Source organism: Talpa occidentalis, unplaced genomic scaffold (assembly GCF_014898055.3).
Source record: "Talpa occidentalis isolate TD23 unplaced genomic scaffold, MPIMG_talOcc4v2.1 talOcc4.10, whole genome shotgun sequence".
Classification (NCBI taxonomy): Eukaryota; Metazoa; Chordata; class Mammalia; order Eulipotyphla; family Talpidae; genus Talpa; species Talpa occidentalis.
The window spans coordinates 35309097-35333885 of NW_023600993.1; the positions used below are offsets into that span (position 1 = coordinate 35309097).

General features: G+C 57.8%; 3 protein-coding genes across 3 annotated transcripts; 2 read left to right on the forward strand and 1 right to left on the reverse strand.

Annotated features, from left to right (window-relative positions):
• The first annotated feature begins 1505 nt into the window (after positions 1–1505).
• On the forward strand, positions 1506–15845 carry SEMA3B (semaphorin 3B). The gene is made up of 19 exons (XM_054694100.1): positions 1506–1601; positions 3577–3650; positions 5550–5736; positions 6484–6641; positions 6800–6862; positions 7262–7381; positions 7469–7562; positions 7740–7859; positions 8968–9113; positions 9209–9320; positions 9399–9468; positions 9547–9691; positions 10001–10220; positions 10470–10561; positions 10644–10685; positions 10923–11080; positions 11187–11242; positions 11334–11473; positions 11926–15845. The coding sequence occupies exons 3-19, from the start codon at positions 5628–5630 to the stop codon at positions 12328–12330; spliced, it is 2250 nt and encodes a 749-aa protein (XP_054550075.1). The 5' UTR covers positions 1506–1601; positions 3577–3650; positions 5550–5627; the 3' UTR covers positions 12331–15845.
• Positions 14104–18553, forward strand: LSMEM2 (leucine rich single-pass membrane protein 2). Its single transcript, XM_037529470.2, has 4 exons — positions 14104–14125; positions 17387–17497; positions 17586–17765; positions 18067–18553. The coding sequence occupies exons 1-4, from the start codon at positions 14104–14106 to the stop codon at positions 18198–18200; spliced, it is 447 nt and encodes a 148-aa protein (XP_037385367.2). The 3' UTR covers positions 18201–18553.
• Positions 18554–18671: 118 nt separating this feature from the next.
• IFRD2 (interferon related developmental regulator 2) lies at positions 18672–24063 on the reverse strand. Its single transcript, XM_037529457.2, has 12 exons — positions 24006–24063; positions 21717–21836; positions 21547–21631; positions 21316–21440; positions 21075–21232; positions 20880–20930; positions 20616–20794; positions 20421–20526; positions 19752–19889; positions 19537–19665; positions 19364–19459; positions 18672–19233 (listed from the first exon to the last, which is right to left on the reverse strand). Exons 1-12 carry the CDS (start codon positions 24061–24063, stop codon positions 19153–19155), a joined length of 1326 nt encoding a protein of 441 aa, XP_037385354.1. The 3' UTR covers positions 18672–19152.
• Between the last annotated feature and the right edge of the window lie 726 nt (positions 24064–24789).

Genomic DNA, 24789 nt, shown 5'->3' on the forward strand with positions numbered 1-24789 from the left:
CTTCTGACCTCACTGTGGGGTGGGTGGAGGGAGTCAAGTCTGAGGGACAGGCATAGGGTCATGGAGATGCCCAAGATAGCCGGAGTCCATTCTCTGTTCTCCATCAGCACCTCAGCTCCACCTAGGTGAGCAGGGCCGGGCAGGTGGAAGGGTTCTGGCAGCCACGCCCTCTCCTGCCTCCTTGTACCTGTCTTCTGCTGGTGCCCAGGGGGCCCAGGGATGAAAGCCACTGGGGAGGGGGAGAGAAGGTTGTGTGGACCCGGAGCCCAGCAGAGAGCTGAATCTGGGCTTCACAGAGGAAGTGTATGTAGCAGATAAAGACCAGTCCAGCAGCTGGCAAAGGGAGGGCCTAGTGGGTGAAGTGCACAGCCTGAGCAAAGTCCTGATCAAGGAAGAACTGAACTAATAACTTCCAGAAGTGGGATAGCTCTGTGTGTGTGTGTGTGTGTGTGTGTGTGTGTGTGTCTATAGTAGGTGAAGGGGTCTGGCTTCCAGCAGCAGAGGGAGGAGGTGGGGCCTTGGCCCATCTTAAGGCTGAGAGTGATGGAAAGGCTACCCTCTTTGGGATGCGGCTCTGGGAGGAGGGATGTGGGCTTGGACACTGCTTGGGGTGGGGTGGGGGTGCGTGAGGCTGGAGACTTGTGCAATGAGACTGAGGTGTCCCCAATTGCTGGGTGGGTGGGGGGGAGAAGGTTCAAGTGGAAGGTCCAGGAAGTCCTGGTTCTGGGAACCAGGGATGGGGGGTCATGGGGGAGTGTGGGGGACGGGGATGGGGACTGGAAAGGAATGGCACCTAACAAAGGGCCCCAGGAAGCTGCACTGAGAGAGACAGCCTTGATGGATAGGCCTTGAGGCCCTCAGGTGTGTATGCTGTGGGATGCCCAGTGCTGAGGTGGCAACAAGAGTGCACCCCCGTGTACCCTCACAGTGTGCCAGATGCCTGGGGCACCATTTCCAACCCAGGGCAAGGAAGGAGAGTGATCCAAGAGGCTTACTCTCCCCCGAGGACACACAGCTGGTGAACAGTGAGGGGCAGAGTCGGGATTCAACCCCACCCCACCCCTCCGGAGCTACCAAGGGGGTTGATCCCTGGGCTAGGCTCCAGCACACCCCTGCCAGAACCTCTAGAACCCCCTAATCTGCACTCCTGAGAGCCTTGCCCCAAACCAAGAAGGGAGTACAGCACTATGCTAATGTATGTTAATAAGCATAGAGTGCCTGGGAGTCAACTTTTGCAGCATTCCTGGCACCCCTGCCCCCCTCCCCACAACCCCGCTAGGAGAAGGAGGTGAGAGGGAGGCCCCACCCCCCTACTTCCCCCTCCCCCACCCCCCCTGCTGGGCAATGAAGAAAACAGGAGTGAAGAGCTGTGATGTGGCTGGTTGAGGGGGGGGCTCCCCCAGCCCAGAGGGGCTGACCTCAGCCGGGGAGGAATGTGCAGGAGGCGGAGGGCAGGGGCGGAGCGGGTGGGGGTAGGGCCACAGCTAGAGGCCCAGGATTCCTGGTGGCCCCTCCCTCAGCCCCTCCACCTCTTCTCTGACATGGCCCTCAGAAGGGAAGGGGAACGAGCAAGGAGGGGAGGAGCTGATCTTTCCAAAAAGGTGGGCCAGGGGTTCCCTGGGAGCCTGGAGACCAGAAGGGATGGGTGGGGGAAGTGCCCCAACAGGCGATCCCTCTGGGGTGGAAGTAGATGGTCAGGGCAGTTGGGCTTCAGTTCTCCAAGGCCCACTCCCACCCCCCAGCACGCATGCCTACCTCCTCAGGATAGCCCATCCTTGCACTCACTGGGCCAGAACAGGGGAAGGTGGTGGCGTTGGTGCCACCAGCCTTAATGGCTAAAGCAGGTGTGAGTAGGAAGCCAAAGACTGACCCAGCCCAGGCTGGGCACTGCGAGGGTTGGCTACAACCTTCCTCAGAGGGATGGCCTACCCAGCCACACCACCAGTGGCCAGGCAGGGGGCCAGGGCTTACCCAGCTGGTGATGAGGAGCGGGGAGGCAGGTGCTGGGACTTGGCACAACAAACCCGTCATTTCCAGAAGGAAAAACCACGGCCTTGGCAGGCTGTGCCACTGACAGTCAGGATAAAGGCCTAGGGACCTGGGGTGGCCCTTAGGGCAGGGATGCAGGCAGGAGTAGGGACCCCATTTGGCCTTCGCTTGTTTTCTGTCCAGAGTCCCTGAGGGACAACCAGTGCCCCAGTGGGCCCCACAGCCAATGATGCTGTTCCCAGCAAGCTGGTTCCACAAGGCCCCCACCCAGACCTGGCCTATACACTTGGGCCTGGGGCTAAGGGTCTAAAGGTCTAAAGGAGACCTTGTGGGGACAGGGACAACTTGAGTTCCATCCCTGGGACTCTCCTTCCTGCTCAGGGCAGGGGTGTGTGTGTGGGGGGGGGCATCTGGGGGGAGGGAAGGCCTTGCAAAGGGCTCAGATGCACAGGGACAACCTAGTTCCTTAAGCCTAGGGTTGAACCTTAGGGTCCTAGACAGATAGTAGGGGGTCCTGGTCTATTTCCCAGTAAGGGCACAGGACTGAGGGAGGCTGAAGGAGGCTAGATCCTGGGTCTGAAGAACTAAAGGCAGTGGGGGCAGATAGGGGGCACAGCAGGAATGGGTGGGGGCCTCAAAGGCACTTGCTGATCTTGGCAGCTTGGGTGGAAAATTGTAAACAGCCAAAGAATTTTGTTTGCTTGCATGTAGCCAGAGGAGGCTGCCCAGGTCTAAGGCGAAAGAGCCTGGAAGGGGGGAAAGCTGCATCCCGGAAGCCTGGGAGCTCAGGCAGGGTGTGCCCCTCCATTTCCACTCCTGAAGGCCCCTGGTCCTCCCACTGACCCCCCACCCCTCCTCCCGCCAGCCAGCCAGGCCAGGAACACCAGGTCCCGAGGCTCAGGAAAGAGGGGCATGGCCCCACCCTGGCTGGGCACAGACACTTCTAGTCCAGGGCACTTGGCAGGAGATGGGCAGCAGAACTGTGAGTACCTGAAGTGTCCACACAGCCTCCCTGACCCCCGAGGTGCTGCCGCTGAGCCTTGGGGAGGTTGGAGAAAGATGCCTTCTGGGAGATGAGGGCGGAAGCCCATCCTCAAGCCCTGGAGTGGGCGCCACTAGGTCCTTGTCAACACTCAGCCTCTCCAAAGAAGTAGCCCTTGCAATATAGAGAGGGCCTATCTGTCAGACCCAGTTTCAGGCCAAGGTATAGGCTTGAGGCTGAGGTGTAGGAACCTCATTCTCTGTAGAGCCCCCGAGCAACTTGCTCTGTGTTTGGTGGGGCTGTTCTCCCTATTTCAACCAGGGAGGAATGTCTGGAGGTAGGGAGGTCAGAGAAGTGGGGCCAGCGATGGGACCAGGTCTCTGTGGCCCTCACCCAGCCGCGCTGAAGTGAGACTTGCCGAGCCTCCTGCCTGCGCCGCCTGCCCCCCTCTGGCCCTCCTCTCCCCTGACTGGCTGTCATCTCAGCCACTGCCAGCCAGGTGGCAGAAGCACTAAGTGGCCAAGTGGTGAAGTGGTGAAGGCTGGGGCTGGGTCTTGAGGGTTCATCAGATTCCCCTGACTTCGATCCTGATCCTCCCATCCCAGCCAGCTCCTGGGAACTGAGGTGGCAGCTGAGCCCCCTGTTATCCCCCTCCAGCTCCCCAGCTGTGGAGGGACAGGTGAGGAGCCCCTACCCCTGGGTGTGCCTCTGACCAGCTGGGCTGTCCCTTTGTAAGAGCCCCGTGAGGCTGTGGGGGGATCTCGATTGCTCTTCCTCCTTTGCCTTGACTGGCCTCCCCACTTCCAAGACCACCGATTGGGGCATGAGTCCCAATAGGGGAGGGGTCATCCCTACCCCCTCCTTTGTGCCTGCTCCATTCCGGCCCAGTCACCATCTCCAGCCGGTCCCGGCTGCCTGCCCGGTCACCCGATCCGCCCCATAAACTGGTTCGCGTGTGGGGCGGTGGCAGGCTTGGTGGGGGCGGGGCGGGGGCTGCTCCTTAAAGGAGCCGTCAGAGGGTGCCCTGAGGGCCCCTTAAGCTTCTGCCCTTCTCCTGGACAGGCAGGGGCTAGGGTGGGGAGGCACTGCAGCAGGAGTCCTCAGTGGAGTGTGGGAAGGGAGCCATCCCGAAGAGGCAAGTGTCACCAGAGGGAAGGAGGGAGGTGGCAGTCCTGGTGTGGAGGGCGCTGGGGCTGGAGCTGGATAGAGTATGAGGAGGGGCGATCTGGAACATGCCACAGCAGCTGTTCCCCTTGCTTGAACCCACCCAGGACCTTGCCCCATGCCAGGGCCCCTGTGCCTGGCACTTGCCCAGGCAGTTTCTGAAAAGGACAGGGAGTGTTACAGCCAGATCCTGGCCCCATCTGAGGGGTCCAGGAAAGGGCTGTGACTTTGAGAGGTGGAGGAGCAAAGAAGGGGAAACCTTGAGGGCGAGGGCAGGGGAGGGAGAGGCTGAGGGAGACTGGAGGCTGAGTTAGGAGAGATCATCCTTCCACACCAGCCCCCAGTTCTGGAGGGAGGCTGCTTCAGGCTCTTGGTTCTCCACATTTAATTCCTTTTGTGTCTGAAGCCTGCTTTTCTGCATGTGACCTCAGTTCTACTCCTCTGTGGTAGGGAGAGAGGTCAAGCTCAAAGCTGGAGCTGCTGGATCAGCCCGTGGCCACATTCCCCCAGGAAACCGAGTCTTAGGCCCAGCCCCAGGGGCCAGTCTCCTGGACAGCACTTTTCCCTCTGAGAAATGGGTTTCCGGCTGGCCGTTGGGTGGAGGGCTAGGGTTGATGCTGCAGTTGTATTTGCTCACCTGCAAGTCCAGAGAGATGCTCATCCACTGGTGTGTGCACACCGATATCCAAATGTATACAAAGCGTATATACCACATAGACACGCACACGCTGAACATGCAATACCACGTAGCCCTGAAAGCCACATATCTGTATGTGTGGTACAACACGCCTGCCGCGCAGTCTCACATAGACTAAATGTGTGTATGCACACGTGTGTGACTGGACACACGAAGGGATACTCAAAAACATTCACATGCGTAGGCACCCACATCGTCAGCTCCAACCCCAAAGGTGCCTCTGCTTCTCTGTGGCCCGTGGGTGCACAGCCACGTCCAGAGGCATGACCCCCTCTGTTAGCCTCTCCGGTGACTGGCTTGTTCTGCTCATTGCACTTGGCACACTCTGAGATGACTGCACCGATCTCGTTCTTATTGGCATGCTGCCCCCTCCTGCATGGGGACCTTGTCTCTGTTCCGCACCCCATCCCAGGCTGGCATGAGTAGGTGCACAGAGTTTGTGAATTAGTGTCTGTGAGTGTGTATAAGGGAGGGCTGGTTACTGGGGAGGGTGACGTGGTGGTGGGGTGGGTGTCTGCCAGTGCGGGGTTGACCCCGTGGGTGTGCCCAGCGTGGGTGTGTCTGTGATTGTGGCCAGGCAGGGCACCCTCTGAGCCAGGGGAGGGCTCCCAAGCGGAATGCGACCCCCCAGCCTCTTTCCCCTAGGGGTTGTAATCCGATCCCTAGGGACTCCCCCTTAGCCTTCCTCCCTCACCCTCCCTGCAACTCCTTCTCCAGATCCCGGGGCAGAGTCCAGGGCGGCTCAAAGCTCCTCCACACATGCCCGCTGAACCCTGAGCGCCCTGAAACGCTGGGATGGGGCGGGCTGAGGCAGCCGCCATGATCCTGGGCCTGGCCCTGCTCTGGGCAGCGGTGCTGGAGGGTACCACCCCCAACCCCCCACGCCTTCGGCTCTCTTTCCAAGGTAGGTGCACCTTGCAGGTGAGAGGACCCAGCTCAGGGTGGGCAGGAAGGGAGCCCTGTGTGGGTAGGGGCCACTGTGTTTGCTGTTGCCCTAGGTGTGTACCAATGAGCCTGCTTTGGATGGGGGCATTCTAGAGCCAGCTCCAGCTAACCCTGTCCTGGCTTCAGCCCCCAACTACTCTACCCACATTCTCGAGTGGGTCGAAGACCCTTTTGTTCCCGTGGCAACAGACTGTGCTGCTGTCCCATTCCTTACCCTCTCTGCCACGCCCCTGCGGCAGTCAGAACAACTGCAAAGTGTGGGGACCATCAGAACCCCCTTCCACACCTCCTACACAGGAGAATGGCTGCTGGGGGTACTGGCCACTGTGTCACTAAGCGCAGGCTGGTAGCAGAGAATCCTTAGCCTGATTTGGGTGCTGCGGTTCCAGCTGTTCCTATGCGCCTAGCCTCCCCCAGAACCCTGCCTTCCACAAGCCTGGCCTCTCAATGTGTCCGCCTAGAGATACTTGTCCGAGCACGCCAAGCTAAACCTGCTTTCCCTGAGTGGGGGAACAAGGGGTGCTGCACTGCTCACATGGGAAGCTTCACACCTGGGTGGGTCTGTCTTCCTGAGTGTGAACTCACACATGTGTAAATTCGCCTGTGTGGGGACCCGCTCACAGTCCAGCTGTGAGAGGGAGACAGTAGATAGGGCTGGGGCAAGCTCTAGCATGACTGAGTCCCCAGCGCTGCCCCCTCCCCACAGAGCTCCAGGCCCGGCATGGTCTCCGGACGTTCAGGCTCGAACGGACCTGCTGTTACGAAGCTTTGCTGGTGGATGAGGAGCGGGGACGCCTGTTTGTGGGGGCAGAAAATCATGTGGCCTCCCTCAGCCTGGACAACATCAGCAAGAGGGCAAAGAAGGTGCCAGGGACCCCCAGCCTCAGCGCCGCCCAGGGAATGCCCTAGGACCTTGTCCCAGACTGCCTGGAGAGACCCAGGGGGATGCTCCCCCCAATGAAGACCTTCTGTCTCAGAGAACAGCCCGAGTCCCTGACCTGTGTTCCCCTGCCCCCCCATAGCTGGCCTGGCCGGCCCCTGTGGAATGGCGAGAGGAGTGCAACTGGGCAGGGAAGGACATTGGTGTGAGTGCTGGCTGCCCGGGATGGGAGCGGGGAGGCTCAGCCCCTCATGCTATGGAGGGTGCGGTACGAAGACAGAGGCCTGCCTGTTCTGGCTGGGATGAGGGCAGGGGGGTGGAGGTGGCTGGAGTCTGGAGGTAGTGAGTCAGGGTGGGGGTTCATGGGATTCGGGGCCTCTTTCTTAGTCACAGAGGGGCTAGGCAGGCCTCTGTTTTCCCATGGATCCTTTCTGGTGAGAGCTGGGCCGGGCTGGTCACCAAAGGCACCCAGGTCTCCGTAGCCCATGTTTCTACAAGCCCGTGATGCATGAAAGAAGGGGGAGGGGTGCCCCCAGTGAGCTAAGTGCCCTTAAGATCACCTCCCTGGGGAGCCCTCATCTCCCTGCCCCTGCCTGCCCACCAGACCGAGTGCATGAACTTTGTGAAGCTGCTGCATGCCTACAACCGCACCCACCTGCTGGCTTGTGGCACAGGGGCCTTCCATCCAACCTGTGCATTTGTGGAGGTGGGCCACCAGCCGGAGGTAAGGCCAAATCACGAGCCAGAGGTAAGGGAGGGAGGCTGGAAGAGTAAGGAAGACCTGGCAGTACCAACACCCCCTGCTTCCCAGGAGCCGGTGCTCCAGCTGGACCTGCGAAGGCTAGAGGATGGCAAAGGGAAGAGTCCTTACGACCCCAGGCATCGGGCCGCATCGGTACTGGTGGGTGAGTTCAAAGGCTGGCATCCAGCAGAGACAGGAGCCTCACAAAGTCCCAAGACCCACCTCAGAGCCCCAGGGATACCCACAGTCTCACCAACTACCCAAGACCCCCCGAGGCTCCACGGGCTTTTCCACCCTGGGAGCCTCCAGCTCGGCTGAGCAGCCCTTGCTCTGTCTGCAGGGGAAGAGCTGTACTCAGGGGTGGCCGCAGACCTCATGGGCCGGGACTTTACCATCTTCCGAAGCCTGGGCCGCCGTCCAAGTCTCCGAACAGAGCCACACGACTCCCGCTGGCTGAATGGTGAAAGGCTGGTGGGACTGTGAGGAGGGGCCTCCGTCCCTCAGGGCGCATGCTGAGGGGAGCCCATATAGAAAGAGAGCAGTGGGCAGCCAGGTTGCAGCAAATGCTTTCCAGGCATCAGGCCCTGGCTGGACACTGGGGTGGCAGGGAAGACAAGGCAGCTGTCACCCACACTCTTTGAATTCACAGACCATAACAAATACACAGTAAGATCAATTCCAGTGGCCATGAGGCCAATAAGAGACTAGAGATGAAGGGAAAAGAAACTAGGTGATGGCAGGAGGGTTGAGGAAAGAAAACCACTCTGCTGAGGAGAGGTGTGAGCTAATTCCCACAGCACTGCAGGATTCAGAGAAGAGTCCAGGCAGCGGGAACAACTAGTGCTAAGGCAGCAATAATGGGCGTCACTGGTGGCACAGGGGTTTTAAAGACAGCACTGTTAGGCTATCCCAGCCACTGCAGCATGAGTTCAATCCCCGGCGGGCCAGGGAGCTACCCACATGGCACTACAGACCTCTCCTGACTCGCCCGCTGCTCCCCTCAGCAGTGTATTTCAGTAGATCCACCTGTTCTGCTCCCCACTCTCTCTGGTGTATCCTCTCACCCCCTACACCTTTGGCTTACACCCCAGCTCTTATATGCATAAATAAATAAATCTTCTTTTTTAAAAAAAGGTAGCAATAATCTAGGGGCCTAGACTGGCAGGGGCCAGGGTAGTGATGGGACCCAGGAGAGTGTTTGAAGCGTGGGGGAGGGTGTTGGTGTACTGGGGTATCTGCTTCCTGCTAGAGAGGAAGATTCTTGAGTAAAAGTTAAACCCAATACCCCCAATGTCAGGATGAGGTCAGAAGCCTGCGGCTAACCATAGACCTCCTCACGGCGGGCATGCCCAGATAGCCACAGTCTTTGTTGCCCTCTTGTGGCTGCCTCTGGGATTGCAGTCCTTGGATTCTTTCTGCGAGGGCCATTTGAACTCCTGAAGGGTGGGTGGTCAGATGCCGCCAGGGGTCCCAGGGCAGGTACAAAGAGAAGGGGAGGCAGCGGATGCATCTTGAGGCAGGGAATGGGGTCAGACCTCTGCTGACCCCACACCTCTTGCTGTGGTCAGAGCCCAAGTTCGTCAAAGTTTTTTGGATCCCAGAGAATGAGAATCCAGATGATGACAAGATCTATTTCTTCTTCCGCGAGTTGGCAGTGGAAGCCTCCCCTGCTCTGGGCCGCCAGACCGTGTCCCGTGTTGGCCAGATCTGCCGGGTGAGGAGATGCCGAGCCACATCCATTGATCAGGTCCTTCACCCTTTGCGCAACCCTGAGGTCCCTCTCTCATTCCCTCTTATTGACTCCTGCAGAATGATGTGGGTGGCCAGCGCAGCCTGGTCAACAAATGGACCACGTTCCTGAAGGCTCGGCTGGTGTGCTCAGTGCCCGGCACAGAGGGTGACACGCACTTCGATCAGCTCCGTGAGTGCCCGACATGGAGGATGGCGTAGCGGGGAGGGAGGTTTTGTGCCCTCTCCCAACCTGACCTCTTTCCCACAGAGGACGTGTTCCTGCTGTCCTCGCGGGACCGCTGGAACCCCCTGCTCTATGCTGTCTTCTCTACATCCAGGTGAGGGGTGCAAGGTAGCAGGGCAAAGCCAGCGAGGCTTCCCTGAGACCCTCACTCCGCTCATGTCTTCGCCTGCAGTGGCATCTTCCAGGGCTCTGCAGTGTGCGTGTACAGCATGAACGACGTGCGGCGGGCCTTCCTGGGACCCTTTGCACACAAGGAGGGGCCCACGCACCAGTGGGTGTCCTACCAGGGCCGAGTTCCTTACCCCCGGCCCGGTATGGTGCGTATCTCAGGGCATCCCTCCATGACCCACTTCAAGGCCTCAGGAGGGGGAACTTGGCCTGGGGTCTCAGTGGATGTGGTTTCTTCCTTCTGTTATGGGGGGAAACATCATTCTCATCAGACAGGGCTCCTCAGGGGAAGGTCATGTTTTCTTCCTCAGAGGAGGCTGGGTCTCCTCTCTCAGCAGGGTTCTGTCCAATACTGGCCCCCACACAAGCATACTCTGCAGGTTCCCAGGCGTCTCTTGCGGAATGCCCATCAGGCCCTTATACCCACATCCCTGCCATGCCTCTTTCCCACCCCCCAGTGCCCCAGCAAGACCTTTGGAACCTTCAGCTCCACCAAGGACTTTCCTGATGACGTCATCCAGTTTGCCCGGAACCACCCCCTTATGTACAATTCCATCCTGCCCGTGGGGGGCCGTCCTCTCTTCCTACAAGTGGGTGCTGGCTACACCTTCACCCAGATCACTGCAGACCGTGTAGCAGCTGCTGATGGACATTACGACGTCCTCTTCATTGGCACAGGTCAGGGTCCTGTTGTGAACACCCACAAGACCAGTCCAGGCTCTTTGGCCTGTTAGTAGGAAGCTCCCCCTTTTCAGTCCTGTCTCCACATCGTTGCCTTGGCTGTGCCCCCTCTCCTTCTGGATGCTGCTGATTGTTCCAACTCGCATTCTTCAGGGACATAACCATGGCTGAGGGTGGGGGCTCCAGCGGTGAGGAGACCCTGGCCCTAAGTGTAAGGTACTCACTCACCCCTTCTCATCCCCGCAGATGCTGGCACAGTGCTGAAGATAATCTCGGTACCCAAGGGCGGCCGGCCTAATGCTGAGGGGCTGCTCCTGGAGGAGCTGCATGTTTTTGAGGTGAGTTTTCCCACCTCTCCCCTGTCCCCCGAGGTACTCCCACACACTGAGCCCTGATTCCAGCACCTTTCTTCCCATTCAGGACTCATCCGCTGTCACCAGCATGCAGATCTCCTCCAAAAGGGTAAGTGACTGGAAGGCTTGGGGGCAGAATGAACCCAGCACATTCCCAGGTGCCCCCACCTCAAGCCCTCCCTTGGTAGTTGAAGGCCTGGGTTTGGGTACAGGCTCTGCCTTCACTAGATTCTGGGACCTGAGACCTCAGTGTCCCCATCTGTCAAGTGTGGGGAGGGAATCTCTGACCGATGGGAATGGGACACAGGCTGCCCTTGGTCAGCCCCGAGCCCCTCGTGCCCCCTAGCACCAGCTGTACATAGCCTCGAGGAGCGGGGTGGCCCAGATCCCGTTGCACCGCTGTGCTGCCCATGGCCGCGCCTGTGCCGAATGCTGCCTGGCACGTGACCCTTACTGCGCCTGGGACGGGGCCACATGCACGCGCTTCCAGCCCAGCGCCAAGAGGTGGGCAGGGGCCTGGAGAACAAGCGGGTGGGAGTCGAAGGGTCTTTGGCCTGTCCTGGGCTAGAAGTAGGGTTCCTTTTCACGAGGCTCCAATGTTTACCCCCAGGCGGTTCCGGCGACAAGATGTAAGGAATGGAGACCCCAGCACTCTGTGCTCTGGGGGTGAGTGCCCTAATTGACCTCCCCCTCAACCCTTGAAGACTTCCCACCCTGCCCCTGCTTTGCCTGCATCTGACATCCCCCTTCCCACCAGACTCGTCTCATCCTGTGCTGCTAGAACGGAAGGTGTTTGGCGTGGAGGGTGGTAGCACCTTCCTGGAATGTGAGCCCCGCTCTCTGCAGGCCCGCGTGGAGTGGACCTTCCAGCGTGCAGGGGAGGCGGCCAGTACCCAGGTGGGCCTCCCCACTCTCCTGCCTGCCAACCAGGCCCTTGTCCCTTCCCTTCTTTCAAAAGAAGCCCAGCCCAGACTATTAAGAAACCTTGGCCTACCACCCACTTCAAACCGTGCCCAGGGAGGCTTTGCCCTATTAGACCACCCCTTAAGTCTAGTTTGGACCCTTACCTGCACTCCACATCCCACTGAGGACCCGCTAGGTGCTGCACTGCGCCCCCTTTAAGCCCCTCCCCACATACACACATCGGAGAGAAGCGCCCCCTGCCCCCTTTTATGGAGGCTTCCCCACATTTGGCTGAACCCTGCCCCGTTTGGGTTCCCACTTGAAAATCCGCGGCCCTCATGCACAGCACCCGCGCCCGCTTGGCCCACGTTGGCCCTTTACCTCTCCTAGGGCCAAGGAGCCCAGTTTCTGACCATGACGCCCCTGCCCTGTGGCCCGGCCCGCAGGTGCCCGCGGAGGAGCGCGCGGAGCGCACCACGGGGGGGCTGCTGCTGCGCCGGCTGCGGCGCGCGGACGCGGGCGTGTACCTGTGCGCGGCGGTGGAGCAGGGCTACTCGCAGCCGCTGCGGCGCCTGGCACTGCACGTGCTGAGCGCTGCGCATGCTGAGAGGCTGGCACGGACCGAGGAGGCTGCGCCTGCTGTGCCGCCGGGGCCCAAGCTCTGGTACCGGGACTTCCTGCAGCTGGTGGAGCCGGGCGGCGGCGGAGGCGCCAGCGCCCTGCGAATGTGTCGCCCGCAGCTGGCTCCGGGACCACCGTCCCTCGAGGCGCGGAGGAAGGGCCGCAACCGGCGGACGCACGCCCCAGAGCTGCGTGCTGAGCGGGGGCCGCGCAGCGCAGGGCACTGGTGATTCGCCGTCCCAGGCCAGGGACTGGGCAGGAGATGACCGGGGACAAGGGGACAGACAGACCCTGGGAGAGCGTGGAGAGCTTTGCGCCAGGGGCACTGTGGTCCCCAACTGACGGAGACACCGACCGACAGGCCCTGGCAGAGGGGCAGCTGCGCCAGCTTATTTATTAACAGAGGATAACCCTTGAATGTAGCCCCCAGAGGGGCGTCCCAGGCCGGGCACAGGGTCAGGTTGGTCAGGGCAGAGAAGCAGGGCTCCAGAGCAACGACCTGGGGGAGGGAGGTGCTGGGAAGTGCCCACCCTGGGGAAGGACTTCCTCCTTGGGCAAAGAGCAGAAAGCTGTGAACAGGCTGGGCTGTTGGGGGCAGGGTGGGGTAGGCCGACTGTACTAATGCAATAAACACTTTATCAGCCAGCTGGAATGGCCCCAGCAGATAACCGTTGGTCTGAGGTCTTGCTGTGTGGCCTTGGACACCTTCCGGCAGTCTTAGGACCTCAGTTTCTTCTGCTGTGGATGCTGTGGTCAGGGATAAATGTAGTCTCCTGGTGACAGTGAATCGTGCAGGGCCTTTGGGGATACTGATATGCACAGTATATTCTGAATAATACAATTTCTGGGCTAGTGCTGTGAAGAATGTAAAACTGGGTGATGTGCAAAAGAATGTGAGCAAAAGGCCTCGCCAAGGGGGTGACATTTGAGCTAAACAACAAGGAGTGAACTTTGGGAATAGCTGTGGGCAGAGCATTCCAGGAGGGAAAAGCCGGAGCAAAGTTTCTGAGGCAGAAACAAACCTGTATGATTGAGGAAATTCAAGGAGGCCATTGGAGTGATGGGTTTGGGATGTTTTAGGAGCTCCAGTCCCCTCTCCCCCATCTTGTTTTGTCCAACTTAGGCTAGAGGGACACCGGAGTCCAAAAGTAGTGTGAGCCCACTTCCTCCCCTCAAGGCTAAGTGGCGTCGTGTATTCTCACTGGCCTCTTGTGACCCGTATGTCCTTGTGGACAGAGGAGGGAGGATCAAATCCTGCACTGGGCTAAGGGCTTCAGACTCGTATTTCCAGTCTCACATGTGTGGAGCCAGGGAGGAACATTCCTATTCCTGTTTTACGCATGAGAAAACTGAGATTGGAGAGAGGGCAAGTTTTCCCCAAGCTTAGTAACAGAAATACCAGCATTTGACCTAGGTCAGTCCACTGACCAGCATGGGTATCCGTGTATGGGGGTGTCTGCCTTCAGAGAGACACCTGGACTGCAATTGTCCATCACCCCAGACCCTAGAGCCAGCCACCACACATTGATGGGTGCTTGTCCCACACTTGCTCCGAGAAGAGACATTCTGGCTGTGGGTATGGGTGTTCGTGATGGAGGTCCACAGGGCCGCTCTGCCTGTCCTAGCTGCCATGTGGGATAGCCCATAGCCAGACACTGAGCCTGAAGCAGCTTGCCTGGAAGACCTGAGGCCTAGGCACATGTAGGGGTGGCAGGGTTCCCTGGGGAAGCTCCTGCGGAGCATGTAGTAGTAGAGATGTGATTTTATCTGGGTTCTTGTCACCAGGTATATAGTCCACTCTGGCCCATGTGGGACATTCTGCCCCTTTCATGACTGAGAGCTGTCCCTCTAAATATAACCCAGTGGGCTGAGCTCAGGCCTATTTTAGGCTTAGGCTGGGAGGTGGGCAGGCCTTGCCCAGTCTCTCAAAGGAGTCACTGCTGCCTCTATCCTGTCCTGCTACTGGGTGCTATCACCGGCCCCTTGACTGCCCACCATCCACCATGCCAGAGGAGACCCGGGAAGGTAGGAGATGACTGTGAGAGAGGGAAAGTCCCAGTGCTATGAGCCTGTGGGCCTTGCAGAAACCTGCCCTTTGTCCCACTGACCTGGCTTCCTTGACTAGTCACCCGTCTCCTAGTCCCACCTCCAGTAAAGTCCCAGCTCCCAGGAAAGGAATAGGCTACCATGCCCTGAACCCCTCTTGAGCTCAGGCCCTTTCATCCTGCTAGAGACAGCAGGAAAGGATATGGGGGAGCAACCCAGTAAGGTGGGTCAACTATAGGCTGTGCCTGTGTGGATGTAGGCTGAGCAGCTGCCTGACCAGGTCAACTTTTCTTCTAGGGAGGAAGCTGGGTTCGGGGATAGGCTGAGGTTCCAGGGAGCATTTGGGCACATGGCCCAGGGAGTGGGAGTGGATAGGCCTCTGGCCTTTAACTTGGGCCCAAGTGCCCCCAACTGACTAAAGTTTAGGATTCCTTGGCTGCCAGACTGACTGCTTGTTAAGACTTCGGTGGCCCCTCACCTAACTGCATGTAAGAAGCACAGCAGCTCAGGGGGCCAGAGCAGGAACCCGGGGATCTTCAGGGACAGTGCTCCACCCTCCCACTGGTCAACTCCCCCCACCAAATTTTCAACATTTTACACTGGGTGGGAGGGATGCGTCTCCTGGTGATAGTGGTGAATGGTGTTTGCCTCCTTTTGGGATCTTAACAATGACATTTATTGTGTTTTTCTTGGTAAAAGACATTCCAAATTCAATTTAGAAAGTATGGGAAAAGCACAGCCCAGTGCAAAAAGGAAATTTAATTACTCCTAACCCATCACCCAGATTGGCAGCATCTGTTTTTGTTTACTTACTTTGTGCACATCAGGGGCCAGTTTCAGGCAAATCATGATGGTTGTCACTACTGCTCTGAAGGGACTGACCCAGAGAGTCCAGTCACTTTTGCTCCTATCAGTTATCCCCTCAATGCCTCCCATTTTGTTACCCAGCTTCCATTTGGGCATGTGGGGGTCTTAAGGAGCCAAGATTTTTTTAAAAAATCAAGCCAGGGGTCTTCTTGGTGGTACAGGGGTTAAGGAGCACTATGAAGCTATCGCCAGCCACTGCAGCATAAGTTCGATTTCCAGGCCAACCAGGGAGGTGACCCACATGGTGCAGCAGACCTCTCCTTTGTCACTCGCTGCTCCCCTCAGCAGTGTATTTTTCAGTAAATCTGCCTGTTCTGCTCCCCATGTTATCTCTGGTGAATCCTCTCACCCCCCACACCTCTGGCTTACACCCCAGCTCTTGTATGCATAAATAAATAAATCTTTAAGAAAAAAAATCAAGCCAAAGAACAACCAGAAGAAAACATAACATTTAGAAATCACAAAATAAATGTCTCAATGGGCTCAAAAATAAGTAATTAAAGTCACAAGACAATTACCAGACTCCACTGACTAAATGGGCAGAGGCAGTGATGGATAATTAGAAAGTCACATGCATTGGGCAGACCCTGCTAGGCAAGGAAATAAAACTGCTCAAGAAAGGCCTCTCATCATCCAACTTAGCAAATATATGTGCACAAGCATGTCTATACATTTCTTTCCAATGCCTGACAGTGGTGATGTACCCTTTGGGGGCTGTGAGAGCCATTCTGGAGGACAATTTGATGATAGCTTACAAAAAAGTCCTTACTCTTTGCTTAAGTAATTCTGCTTCTGGGAATCAGTTCTTAATAACTATTGGGAAATTGGGAAAAAACTTTATGCTGAATGATATCCTTTTCTAGGGTTTTTTTTTTTTTACTTCCGAAAGGAATTGAAAACAACCTACAAGCCTAGGCAGCCTCCAGGGGATGCTGGGAGACCTCAGAGGCTTGTGAAACAGTTTGAAGGCAGAGGCAGAGCCCCTGTTGTGATGCTGAGTGAAAACAGTAGGGGTCACAGAAGCACAGCAGAATCCAGAGTGAGGCCAGGAGAGAAAGGAGAAGTACCCTAATGGCTAGAACCAGGCTTCCTTCACTACAGACCCGAGGAAGGTGCTAGGCACTGCATCTGGCCTGTGGGGAAATCTGATTGCAGAAGAGGCAGGAATGAGGACCTCCCTGGTGGCGCAAGGGGTTAAGTCTCAACACTGTCAAGCTATCAGCAGCCACTGCAGCACGGAATTTGATCCCCAGCCAGGGAGCTGAACCACATGGCGCAGCAGACCTCTCCTGTCTTACCCACTGCTCCCCTCAGCAGTGTATTTCCGTCAATCCACCTGTTCTCTTCCCCACTCTGTTGAATCTTCTTGTCCCCTGCACCTCTGGCCTATAACCCAGTTCTTGTATGTATAAATAAATATATCTTTAGGGCCTCCCTGGTGGCGCAGGCGGTTGAGCGCCACACTGTGGAGCTGACAGCAGCCTCTGCAGCGTGGGTACAATCCCGGCCAGCCAGCGAGAATCCCACATGGTGAGGCAGACCTCTCCTGTCTCGCCCGCTGCTCCCCTCAGCAGTGTATTTCATCAGTCTGCCTGTTCTGTTTCCCGCTCTGTCTCTGGTGAATCCTCTCACCCTCCCACGCATCTGGCCTGTACCCAGGTTCTTGTATAAATAAATAAATCTTTAAAAATCAATCAATCGATCAATCAATCTTTAAAAAAAAAAAGGCAGGGGGGCCTCCCTGGTGGCACAAGGGGTAAGCACAGCACTGAGAAGCTATCAGCAGCCTCTGTAGCACAAATTCAATCCCCGGCCAGGTAGATTCAATTCAATCAATCCCCGACCCACATGGCGCAGCAGACCTCTCCTGTCTTGCCCGCTGCTCCCCTCAGCTGTGTATTTCAGTAGATCTGCCTGTTCTGCTCCCCACTCTGTCTCTGGTGAATCCTCTCACCGCCCCCACCCCGCACCTCTGGCCTGTTCCCTAGTTCTTGTATGCATAAATAAATAAATCTTTAAAAAAAAAAAAAAAAAGAGGCAGGAATGAATTTCCTGAGCTGCAAATTTAGTCTCCCAAGGCTGCTAAACTTCGGAGAAGTGAGCAAGTGGAGGAAACCCTGAAAGTTCTTGAGGTGCTTGGAAATAAACACTGAGCAAGTCAAGTGCTCCTCCTGCTACTGCGTGCAAGCTTATGGGGTCCTGGGGTCCTCTTGGCTCAAAATCAAGGGTCATTCCTGAGTTGGTTTTAGGGGATTAGGAGCCAAATGCCCCTTTGTCCTGTCCCCCATCTTCTCTGAGTTCCTGTTGCCACTGGAGGCCACCCAGAAGGGAGGAGGTGTCCTGCTGGCTGAATCAACCCAACTGCCCCTGCAGACACCACGACATCGACCTTGAGCCCGAGGAACAGGGCACCACTGGCCCCCAACCACGTGCAGGAGGTGCGCCTGCACCCAGTGGAGTCCATCAGTGACCTGCACAGCGGAGGTGAGGGGGCATGGGAGTGGGACAAATGTACTGGAAGAACAGAAAGCAGAAGTACCCACCACCTTCTTGATGCCCTATTTGCCCACAGGGTCACTGCGCCCCTATCTGGCCGATGAGGCACAGTCATGGGACGAGCTGCTGGGCATCCTGCCACCGTCACTGTGTACCCAGGCCGGCTGCAGCCCTGGCCGGGGGGGCTTCCTGATGCTACTGGCGCTGCTGGTGCTCACCTGCCTGGCGCTCGCTGTCCTGGCTGTCTACTTGAGTGGTAAGGTTGGCACAGAAAGCCAGTGGGAACCAAGGGCAAGGAGATGGGGCCAGGAGGCGTTTTTTTCTTTTAATATTTTGAAAGGACAGGTTTAGCAGGAAAAGGAGAAAAAGTCACCTACATAGTCACAGGTGGGCAGGAGAGCTGCCCCAGGAGGCCTTTCTGCACTGTTGAGGGGAGCCACTGTAGAGGATGAGACAGTGAAGGGTGGGGAAGGGATCTGTGGGCACCCTCTGGTGCTGGCTGGGTGGGTGGTGGGATGGCAGTGGTCTCACAACCTCCCATCCCTGTCTGTCCACAGTGCTGCAGAGCGAATCATTACGCATACTGGTGCACACACTGCGTACACAGGAGGAGGTGCTGCTTAAACTCCGGCTGGCCAGCCTCAGCCAGCTGCGGAGGCTCAACTCCACTGAGGCCCAAGCACCCAGCTGAGATGCCACTTGGAACTGGGGCCTGCTCTGTGTGAGAGAGAGAATAAAATGGTCCCTGGCAGGTTTCTCCTCTCCCCCTGCTGCTCCACACTGCTGCCTTAGTGAGGTTTTGTACAACAATCTGATCTGACCCCACAGCTGCCCGCCTGTCCTGACTTCTTCAGGCCAGACCTAGCCAAGCCTTCTGGTGCCAAGGCCCCAGGAAGCGACACCAGCCTCCTGACTGCTCCCATGGCCTGTCAGCACCCTCTACCTCCCCCAGATAGCAGGTTCAGAGCTCTAGAAATAGCTGCTCCCACCCCAATCACCCAAACTAAGCCAAGTCTCTCAGTGGGGGGTCTAGCTTCAGTTCTCAAAAAGACAAGCTGGGCTGGGGTGGGGGTGGGGGGACCTGGAGAGAAGCTGTATTAAAGGGCAAAGGTGAGATGGCAATGGAGGAGGACCCAAGCCTAGGGTGGTGGACGGGGAGTGACGGCAGGAAGAACACCAAGATGCCAGGGCTGCAGAAGGCTGAGCATTCAGTTTAATTATCTCTAATCATCTTCACAAACCACAAATTCATCCCCATAATCCCTGCCTCCCCACCTGCTATGGTGGCATCTGTCCAGATGCTGTCCCCCCAAAGGAAACGGTTCATCCCAGGGGAGCAAGACCTGAGAAAGGAGAGAAAGGAAGGGAGACACCCCCACCCCGCCTGTCCCACAGCCTGGGGACAGGCACACATCTGCCCTGAGACAGGAAAGGAAGAGGACACATGGCTAAGTGCAGGGACAAAGGGTCAGGGCCCCAAGTGGCCTGGCCTCAGCCACCCACTCCCATGTCTGTCCCACTGTTTTTGGTTTTGTCATTAAAAAAATAAAGTGACAATTCCTGGCAGGAACCAGGTGTTGCACTGTCTTCTGTTAAAAATACGGGCAAGGGTGTGGACAGTTTCCACTTCAGCAGGTCCAGCCTCACAGGACGTCCGCCCGCTTGTCCCGCATGCGGCTGCGCGCCTTGGTCCGGGCTTTGAAGGCGGCAGCGTTGTACAGGTGCTGGAGCGGAAGTGACAGTGAGGCTCTGGCGGGGGGAGGGGGGGCAGGGCTTCTCCTCCAGTCCCCGTGGAGTTCCAGACCTCCAGGCCACAGAAATGGAGGAAGGGTAAAGGTGCCCAAGGGTGCAAACCTTCTCAAAGCGTGAGATCTTGCAGGCCTTCAGGGCGGTGGCATCCAGCACCAGCACAGGGCCCAGGCCAAAGATGTCACGGAGTAGCTCATTGTTCTGGGGGCAAAGAGAGCAGTGAGCTCAGGCCAATGCAAAGTAGCCAACGGGGTGCCCGGCCCTCTCCGCCTCCCCACCTGAAGATGGTGGTGCATGCCCGAACCCAGCACGTCCTTGAAGGCAGCATAGATCCGGCGCCGAGCCCAGCTGTCCACGTAGAGCACCTCAAGTCCGAAGCGGACTGTCTCTTCCTCATACTCGCCACCCTGCAGGGTAGAAGGCCCATGTGACCGGGCTTGCAGCTGTGCCTGGGGACACACTCTCACCAGGACACAGATGTCCTCACACACACCTCAACAAAATGCAGCACAGCACGGAAGGTGGAGCGTTGCCGCCGGCGGTCAGCCTTGGCACGGTACTTGTTACTGTCGGTGGCCAGGGTGCGTAGGGTCCCACAGAGGGTCTCCAAGTCCTCGTAAATGAAGTCTTCCTGCAGTGAGAGTGTTGGAGGGTGGGTGAGGAGCGTCCTGAGCACTGTGGGGTTGCCCAAGCCCTTCCTTTCACTGAGCAAGTCATTTCCTTCTCTGCCTGGCCCCTGGGCCCCTATCAGCCCCTGTTTGGGCCTAACGCAACTACTTAGGTGTCCCCTCCCAGAACAGGCTGTAGGATAATTCCTCGCCCTTGGGTCCAGGGCCCAGCTGCACAGAGCAGGCCCAGCAAAGCAGCGGCCAGGGGCCTGCTCCTCACCATTCCCTGAAGGGATGCCTTGCAGGTTTTTTTTTGTTTTGTTTTGTTTTTTTTTTTTTTGGGACCCTCGCTAGTGGCTGGGGATCGAACTGGCACTGGGCCAGCGCTCAACCACTGCGCCACCAGGGGAGGCCCAATGCCTTGCAGCTTTTGAGTCTGTTGTGTTATCTCCCCTTCACACTGCCCTGATTTCTGCGGCATCCCCTGCATCTAGCCTGGGATGAGCAGGTGGTGTTAGCAGGCACCCTTCCTCCCACCCTACTGTCTCTCGCACCTCAAGGTCCCGGGCAAGCTCAAAAAGCAGGGCGATGGTCTCGCCGGCTGCCATCCGCAGGTTCACACTTTCACTAGACAAGAGTTGGGGCAGCCGGGGCAGTTGCCTGGGGAGAAGGCAGGATGAGTTATGGATGTAAGTTGGGGGGATCTCTTCATCTTTCCCCTCCCACTCCCACTAGGCAGTTGGCCCTACCTGTCCAGAATCTGGGTGATGTGGGTGCTGGGACAGATGGTGAGTAGCAATGCCCAGGCTTGTAGCGCAGCACAGAGCAGGCCATGCAGGCTGGCAGGGACCACAGGGGCTGCAGAGCTACCCAGACCACAGGACCGGCTGAAAACACCTTCCAAGCAGGAAAGGCAAGACACCAGGTCCTATGGGCACAGGGAGGCAGGGGAATGGCTCAGGGGCAGGAGTGAGGACCTAGGTGCTTTGCTCCCTTGTTGAAAGGCCACTTACCTGGACATCATCAGCAGCCACGTAGCAACCCAGACCAAGAGTGGAAGCACACTGTTGGAGGAGGCAAAGCCAGACCACAGTCAGAGGGTGACTCCCAGTCATGGCTCACTCTCAGAGTAGGGGAGCCCAGAGGCTGATAGAACCCACTCTCTGCTTTGGGATTTGGGATTTGTCAGGAGGCAAGGGAACACTCACGTGGAGTCGGGCAGCAGGGCTAGCTGTGCTGTCACTGAGCACAGAGACCAGCAGGGGCTTCAGGCTGCAGAATAACTCCTCGCCCTTGGGTCCAGGGCCCAACTGCACACAGAGCAGGCCTAGCACGGCAGCGGCCAGGGCCTGTTCCTCACCCTTCCCTGTAGGGATGCTTTCCAGTCAGTCCATACAACAGGGGTGAGCATTCAGCCAGTTCAGGCCCCTGATGAGCCCCAGGACCAACCTTTCTTGAGGCACTTTTCTAAGGCATCGGTCAATGTGAGGCTGCGTTCCAGCAAGAAGTCGGGGAGTAGGTGGGACGCCAGGGTCAGGCGGAGGTTCTCAAGTGCACTTTGCCGGGTCTTGGCACTGGGGGATGAAGAGGAGAGTGATGTGGCCCGGCCCCAAGAAGGTCACTGTTGGGATGGGCTAAGCAGGGACATGGGTGTAGGGATCAGCTGGCAGTCAGGGTTACCTCTTGTCTGTAAGGCAGTCCACACATTCTTTCAACTTCTCCTCAAGGTCTTCCTGCTGGCCCTGCTCATCCACGGCATCCCCCCCTGCAATGCCAGCTGGTCAGCCCTGCTTCTTGCCCTAGCCCACAGAGCCCCCACCGAATCCCTGCCAAACCCCACTAGCTCTCACCAAGGTTGTCCTCTGCAGCAGTGCTCAGAAGGCTGGGGCATTCACTGGTGGTGCTGCGTGCCTCACTGGCTGCCTCATCTTCACTGGAACCTGAGTCAGCCTGGGTACTGCTTCGGGTACCTAAGGGTGATACAGAGGACTTGGCCTGCCTCCATTCATAAGTGACAGTTGGGACTACCTTACCCAGTCTCAGGACCCCACAAGCAGAATATTGCCCTTCTCAGAGGTGGGAAAACTGAGGCTAAGGTGGAAAGCATGGGGATTGATGCCAGGGATGCTAAGCCAGGAATCAGGAGAAAGGGAATGAGGTGTATCTGCTGGAGAGCCTCAGGTGCCTGGCCCAGCCCGGGAAAACCCAGTAGGTTCAGTGAGCAGAGCCTCCCTGAGACCAGAGGCTGCTTCAAGGAGATTAAGAGCCAGATTGGGAACTTCTTAGTGGCGCAGGCGGTTAAGAGCTGTACTGCGAGGCTGTCCGCAGCCTCTGCAGCGCAGGTATGATCCCGGCCAGCCAGCGATAATCCCACATGGCGCAGCAGACCTCTGCTGGCTCACCCGCTGCTCCCCTCAGCAGTGTATTTCTGTCAGTGCATTTCTGCCTGCTCAGTTCCCCACTCTGTCTCTGGTGAATCCTCTCACCCTCCCACACATCTGGCCTGTACCCTGGTTCTTGTATAAATAAATAAATCTAAAAAAAAAAGCCAGATTGAGGTAGCAGACTGAGGTAGCAGAGGTTGCACAGGCCCCAACTAGGCCTATGGCCCATGCTGGACTGGGAGAACATGCAGACAAATACAAGGGGAGCTTAGTCACCAGTCCATGACCCAAAGTGGCCAGGGCAAGGTCATAGGGCCTAAGTTATAGAGAAGTGTCAGGGTTCAAACCCCAGATTTACTTGTTAACAAGGATGTAACCAAGTCAGCTGCCTAGCCTTCAAAGCCTGAGTTTCTCCATCTGTGAAACAAACATGCAAAAGCACCTCTTCTGGGTAGGGCAAGTGAAGACAAAGAATAAACAGGTGATTCGTTATGGTCCTTCTGTGTGCCAACAAGATCACCAGGTAACCCATTTGTCCCGGGGGCAGAAGCCCAGTTCCTAGTGGATTTGGATGAGTACCCCAGGCTTCAAGCGTATTGTCTTTTGAGCTCCCCTTGGTCCATCCATCCCTGGCCTTCAGCCATGGGTGGGCAGAGCACACACAGGCTTCTCTTGACCTTGGCAAGTACACAAAGTGGCCCCTGACTAGATGAGCCCCTGAAAACAAGTAAACAAAGGGGAGCATCAGGGTCAGCAGAGCTGCCCAGGGGTTCTGTCCAGTGTCAGGGGCTAACTTTGGCCAACGCAGCTGCCGCAGCAGAGCTTCAGACACGTTCTGGTCACCAGGCTGGCCCAACCTCTCAGGAACCACCTAGCCCGTGTCTCTGTTGAACAAAGTACAGCACATCAGTCTGTGCTCTCTCTACCTGCTAAAGGAGTCCAGCCTTCCCTCGTCTGTGCAGCTATGCCAGGGACCCTCCAGATGCCATGCCTCACACAACTGCTCCCTCCACATGGAGCTCTCTTCTTCACCCTCTCAGGACTCACTCACAAGACCCTCCCTGAAGGGTCCTTAGTTCCTAAGTCTGGCACCGGCACCACTCGGTGAATCTGTCCCCCAGCTCCTTCTGGAATGCTGCTAGCCACTTAGATGTCTCTCCTACCCAAGCCATTTAGGGCGGTGGTGGGGTCTGAGATGTGCCATCAGGCACCCATCCTTGCGGTGTAAACATACATGTTTACTGCACCAGGACCCGCTTCTGGTCAACGCAGATAAGCGAGTCTCAGCTCTGCCTCTGACTCCATGGCATTCTTCCACCCTTCAGGGTCAGGTTTGCCCCGGCCCAAATCCTGCATTTTCCAGATGGCTCCCTCAGTTGTCCTGGGCAGACCTCCCACCAACTTCCCAGGACCTTCCAGGAAGGCATCAAACTAGGAGAGGTGGCAGGATTCTGGTTTTCGGAGGGTTGGTTCACCACAGTAGGTGACTGGGGTGGAGGAGCAATGGGGAACCCAGACCCACAGGTGTCCGGTGGGCTGGGGCCGCGAGGCGCGGCTTCTGCTGCGGCAAGCTCCGCGCTCAAGTTGGGCACACACGTGGTCGCTGCCTTCTGGGGCACGTGTGGCCGTGGGACAGCTGCCGGTCGCGGCTCCGGGTTGGTGGAGAGGGGGTCCCCACCCCAGGGCCCATGAGGACGAGGTCCCACGCTGGGCGCCCGCTCGCCTCTTGTCAGCCGCCCGGCGCCCTCCACTCACCGGCTCCGCGGCGCCGGCCGCCCTGGCGGGGCGCGCGTCCCTTGCGCGCGCGGGGCATGTCGGGAACCGGGCGCGGCGGGCGCGCGCGGGGTCAGGGGCCCGGCGGGCGGGGGCTCCAGGTCAGCGAGACACCGGCCTGTACGGTGAGCTGAGACTTGGGCAGACGACGGGAGCCACAAGCCGCGCGCGCCACCATCTTCGCGAGGGGCCCCGCCCTGCCGAACGAGTTGAAGCGCCCAGCCCTCCCAGACGGGTCGCCGGGAAGGCGAGTTCCCGGCCACACCGTTCACACCCACATCCCCGCTGCCAAAACTGCTGTTCCCAAGGGGCTGAGCGCGCAGATCACCGCCTGCCGGCAGGGCACACAGCACCCCGGGAATTGTAGTCGGCTCCCGGGACCTAGACGCCCACTGTGCTTTAGCTGAACTATGCACCCACAAAGCCATGCCTCCCTCCACCACCACGTGCACACGGGCACATTGGTAAACTCTGCAGCTGGCCCCATGGAGCCGCCCACGGGGCAGAACCAGCATCTCTGGACACTTGCCTGGGTACTCGTGATGGGAAGGCCGTGGGTCCTGTTAGAATAGGGGAACAGCCACCAACTCTCAGGCAGTGAAAAAAAAAGACTTTATGATGAAAGCAGAGTACGGACAATAGCTTAGCAATGACAGACCTCAGCCAAAATCTTTTTGGGACCCAACTACCCCTGAACAGACATCCTGTGACCTCTCCGTGGATCCAGTGAGATATAAAAGTAGAGCTCCTGGATGGCAACCCTAAT